Below are 4,661 nucleotides of genomic sequence, written 5' to 3'. Positions count from 1 at the left end.
GGGCGCCTGCGCCCTCCCCCAACCCGCTCAGGGCAGGGCCGCGGCTGGGACGCTCGGGTCAAAGAACCATGAAGCCTTCTGGTGCCTTCGTATGGTGAAGGAGCAGCTGTCGCCTTAGTGCGCCCGCTCCGGGCTCCGGGTCAGCAGAGGGCGCCCCCCACCCCCGCACCCCATCCCCCTCCGGCTCGGAGACGCCTGGAGAAGCGAGCCGAGAGGCCCTGGATCCGGCCCCGTGCTCACCGGGCCCCTGCGTCCGTCCCAGGCACAGCCAGGCTGTGGCCCTGCGTCCGCCCAGCTCAGCTCCAGACCTTGAGTCAGACCGCTGGGGAGCCCTGTGCTTTGGGGTCCCATAGAACAGCCCTGTAGTTTGGGGTCCCTCTCCACTACTAGGGGCCCCAACTCCAGGGCTTAGGCGGAGCTGGAAGCTTGAGGTCCATTTCGCAGACGAGGAAACAGAGGTAGGGTCAGGGCGCTGCCCAAGGTCAGCGAGCTGGGAAGAACCAGGTCCCACCGGAGGATTCCCGTTGATAGCAAAGGGGGCACCTCGGAAGGAGAGCCTGCTGGAAGCAGGATCTGCCTGCCTGATGCTGACACGGGTCCGAGATGCTTGGGGCCTGACCTGGCAGAGGAGGAGCTAGGCTGTGAGCCCTAGAGGTCAGAGACCAGCTCTTGCTCATCATGTACCCAGAGTGGGCACTCAATCGGCATTTGCTGACCAAAAGCAGTTCAATCATAGCTCTTCAACTTGGTTTCTTGACTTCCTGTGTCCCAGGGGACCCTAACCTGTTAATCCCTACCAGTCAAGGCACTGCCAAGGGGCCGTCCCTCTTCTTAGCATCCTCCTCCAATCCCGGCAATCTGCCCCGTCACCCACTCTGGGGACCTGATTCATGAGGGACAGCTGAGGAACGGGAAGATGCGACACCTCCAGAAAGCAAGAAACTGGTGAGAGCTGGCCTAGAGACCAGCCTGTCTGCACGGGGAACACAGAGCAGCCAGCTCCTGGACGCTCCGCCTTGGCCATGACTTTCAGGAGTGACCTTGAGGAGATAGAACACTAAATATGGACTCGGGGTGTTGGTACTTCCATTTCACAGACGAGGGAACTGAGGACTGGCCAGGAGAGCTGCGCAACGTCACAGAGATGGGAAGCAAGAGCCGAGACCTGCCCCGGTGGCTGTCTGACTTCTGGGTCATGTTCTCTCCTCTGCAGACCTGCCTCCTGCTACCAGGGCAGTTGGTGTCTGGCCCCCACCTCCTCCAGAGGGTAGTGGTGTCCCCTCCCTCAACCACCCGCACCCCACAGAGGAACCCACCGCCCCAGCATCCTTACATCAGCATCCTTTCAAGATCAAGGTCAGAGCCGCACCCTGAGCCGGAGGATGAGGTCAGAGCATTACCGGGCTGGTGCAGATGCTCAATAATTCATGGGCTGCTGTGAGTAGGGGCTGCAGCTTCCGGGAAAGCCCAAAGCCCAGATGCACTCACGCAGCAGACAGGAAACAAAGTCTGGTCACCAGCACCTCGCCTGACCACAAATGCCCCGCCCTGGGGCAAAGGAAAGTTCTAGGCTTGGTGAGAATGAGTTGCAGAGGTGACAGATTCTTAGCAGCTGCATGACCATGAGTGAATCACTTAACCCGAATCACTTAACCGAATCACTTAACCCTTCTCTTGTTCCCAGCTCTCTTGTTCTCATATGAGCTGCGAGGGGCCCTGAATGGGTGGTGTGGCAGCCACACGTATAAACCAAATGCTGCGTGTGTCACTTGGCAGGTCCTCCTGCCCCAGGGGGGTACTGACCATCCCTTGGCCCCAGCACATCTTCCCACGAGCCCAGTATTTCGCCCAACGGTGCCCCCAACATGCCAGGCAGCAACAGGACTGTAAGGGCTGTCCCCTGCCTCCTGCCCCACCTCCAGCTTGCCCCCAGGCCTTGTGTGTTGAAGTGGGGAGGGGCACTGGTCTGGGGCTTGGCTGGTTTAGGAGGCCTGGTTTCCCCTCCTAGAATAAATCCCAACCAAGAAAAAGGTTACCTGGAATCGAACAGCCTTTCCTGGTCTAGAAGGCCAAGGAGTAAGAATTAAAAATACATATTATTAATAAAGCCCGGAAAAATCCTTAATGAGCACACAGGGAATCCGTGGCAGGTATTCCTCACAAACGGAGGCAAAGGCCATTTAATGCCGAGCAGTCGCCAAGTCCAAACTTCTCTGCTTTGAGCAATGGTTTCACAGAGCAGTGTGGAATGTACCCAGGTGTTACCTGCAACAGGTCCTGACCTATTCTGCTTTTCTTCCATTCACGGCTTGTTTGTGATACAGCCGGGGCACTTCTCTACCGTCTCGACCTGGCCAAGGACTGAGGCAGGACTGTGGGGTGCACCAGAACCCGGGCCGGCCTGCGCCTCTTAGGAGCCCACCCTTCCCCCAGCCTCACCCGCAGGCCCCCCGAGGACCGGACTGTGAACAAACCCACATTCACTCAGGCTGCTCCTACGGCCACTGGGCACTGCAAGGACTCACATGGGACTTGCACCTCGAAAGGCAGGAGAGCGCCTGCCTTTACTCACCGTCAGGGATCCTGGGGCCACTAACCTGGATCGAGAGAGTCTGAGGTGCACAGAGCTCCCCCTCCCTTCCATCAGAGAGAACCGAGCAGGCCGGCATGACAGATGGGAAACAGTGCGGCGGGAGGGCTGTCACACGTGAGCGTACAGCCCTTATCCCGTCCACAAAGCCTGTCACCCATTTAGCTCTGGAGAAATACTCCAGTGACAAAGGCACAGGCTGTTGGGGGCAGAAGGGTAGCATTGGAGCTGTGGGACTATAGGGTGAGGCTGGGCATAACCTAACTCACCTCCACTGCCCTGGTCCTTGCCCTCACCTTGGCACCCAGAGGTGACAGTGATGCTGGGCTGAGAACCGAGCTCCAGGGTCGCACCTGGGGAGCCCCACCCCCAGACGAGCCAGCTCTGTCTGGTACCACTGGGCAGAACAAAGCCAGGGAGACAAATCTACAGATGTTCCCACAAGTCTGGAGCTGTGCACCTCTGTCCTTGGTGCCGGCAACACGCAGGTCCCGCAGATGTCCCCCAGTTCCCTGTGGCTGTCAGGACCCTCTTGGACCATGGCCTGGGTGAGCAGAGCAGTGCCAGCACATCAAGATGCCCAAGGTGAGGTAGAAGCCTATCCATCTGTCCATCCGGAAATGACACGATGCTCAGTCCTGGATGTCACTTATCTAAGGGGCCTCCCTAAGTCCCACAGGACAGTCCTGGAAGAGGCCTAGACCCCAGTCCACATGGTCCCGGACTCTCAGCTGGTCCCTGAGGATGCAGCCCCAAGCCCCACTGTGGGTCTTGATGGGACCCAGTTCATCGAAGGTAGGGAAGGCATGGGGTCATGGCGCAAAGGGACTCAGATCCCGGCCCCGAGGAGTGGTGTGTGTCGGGGCCTCCAATGAGCTCTGCCCCAGCTCAGTGGCCTTCCACAGTCCAGGTGGTGGCAGAAGGCCCAGGGGAGAAAGGCAAGGGCCACCTTCTGCCACAGCATGGCTCCAGACTCCTGGAGGAGATTCACCTTGATTCACGTAGGTGCAGAGCAGGGCGAGCTGATGCTGGACACCAAACAGAGGTGACGACACAAGTGTCTGAGGATGGCCATCTGGAAAGCCACAGCATGAGGACACAGGGGCTGTGATGGGGGGTGGACGGAGGCAGGCTGATACGCAGACAGTTCCTTGTAGCCTCAGTCACTCGGGGACCAGGACAGGCTGAACAGGGCAGGAAGGGGTGGCCCTAGAGTCCCAGCCGTGCACTTCAGGGTTTCATAGGACCCCCCACTCGGTCCACTGCTCCAGGTCGGTGGCCTCCGGGCCCTCCCAACTCCAGTGACAAGGACGGGAAAGGTGCTGGGGCCTGCCCAGCCTGGACACAGAGGACATCAGGACGACATGCTTTCCCGGGAACAGGGTGTCTACCATCTCGTTTTATTTTGTGGGGACTGAGCCTAAAGTAACCAGAAAGAACAAGAGTCAAAGAAGACCCTACCGCTCAGGGCCCAAGTTCTAGTTCATTCTAAAACAAGTGTTGGATTCCCCCAGGGGGGTGCACTGTGACGCAGAAGGAAAAGTCTGGGCCAAGTCTGATTTTTTCCTCTCAGCAACCTTTCCCTTCCAACAGAAATATTTCTGTCCTACAACCGGTGTCAGAAAATAGCTTCTGGCCAGCGGGGGAGAAGTATTCCCAAGCTTGGGAGGGGCAGGCTTGGCAGCCCCGTCACGAAGCCTCGAGCCAGTGTCCAAGGGTCAGGATACTGCTGCTCGTCCATGCCCAGGCCGCTGGGGCCCTCTGGTTGTCCCAGGGCCACTGGCAGTCAGGGTCTCGAGAAAACCCGGCCGGTCTTGGTGTGGCCACTTCTAAAAGCTCCGTGGGCTCTCTGGGCCAGTTTGCTGACCCAAAAGAGGGGGTGGCAAAGCTACACCCCTAACTTTCCCCAAGGACCCATCTAACACTAAAAACGGTATGGTTCTGAGATGCTGGAATCTGGGAAGGAGAATACTGTCCTGTCCACCCTTTGGGGCAGCCAGGAGGATGACCATGACCTAATGTGGAAAGGCTTTACCTTGAGCAAGGGGGCATTTTAACCCCCGCCCAAGAG

At 58.5% G+C, this 4,661-nt stretch overlaps 1 protein-coding gene across 2 annotated transcripts in view; it reads right to left on the bottom strand.

The window, feature by feature from the left end:
• Positions 1-2,140: 2,140 nt before the first annotated feature.
• Positions 2,141-4,661, bottom strand: part of GPRC5C (G protein-coupled receptor class C group 5 member C) — a 19,120-nt gene continuing 16,599 nt past the window's right edge. For both annotated transcript variants that reach the window (XM_011361885.2, XM_023531649.1), the window contains one exon: positions 2,141-4,010. In XM_011361885.2, coding sequence (XP_011360187.1) covers positions 3,978-4,010 — 33 coding nt within the window. In that variant the 3' untranslated portion in view covers positions 2,141-3,977. The remainder of the gene's footprint in view (positions 4,011-4,661) is intronic.

The sequence above is a fragment of the Pteropus vampyrus genome, unplaced genomic scaffold (assembly GCF_000151845.1).
Source record: "Pteropus vampyrus isolate Shadow unplaced genomic scaffold, Pvam_2.0 Scaffold72, whole genome shotgun sequence".
In the NCBI taxonomy this organism is placed as follows: Eukaryota; Metazoa; Chordata; class Mammalia; order Chiroptera; family Pteropodidae; genus Pteropus; species Pteropus vampyrus.
The sequence above is the reverse complement of the archived record's forward strand: the minus strand, read 5'-3'. Positions and strand labels throughout refer to the sequence as shown.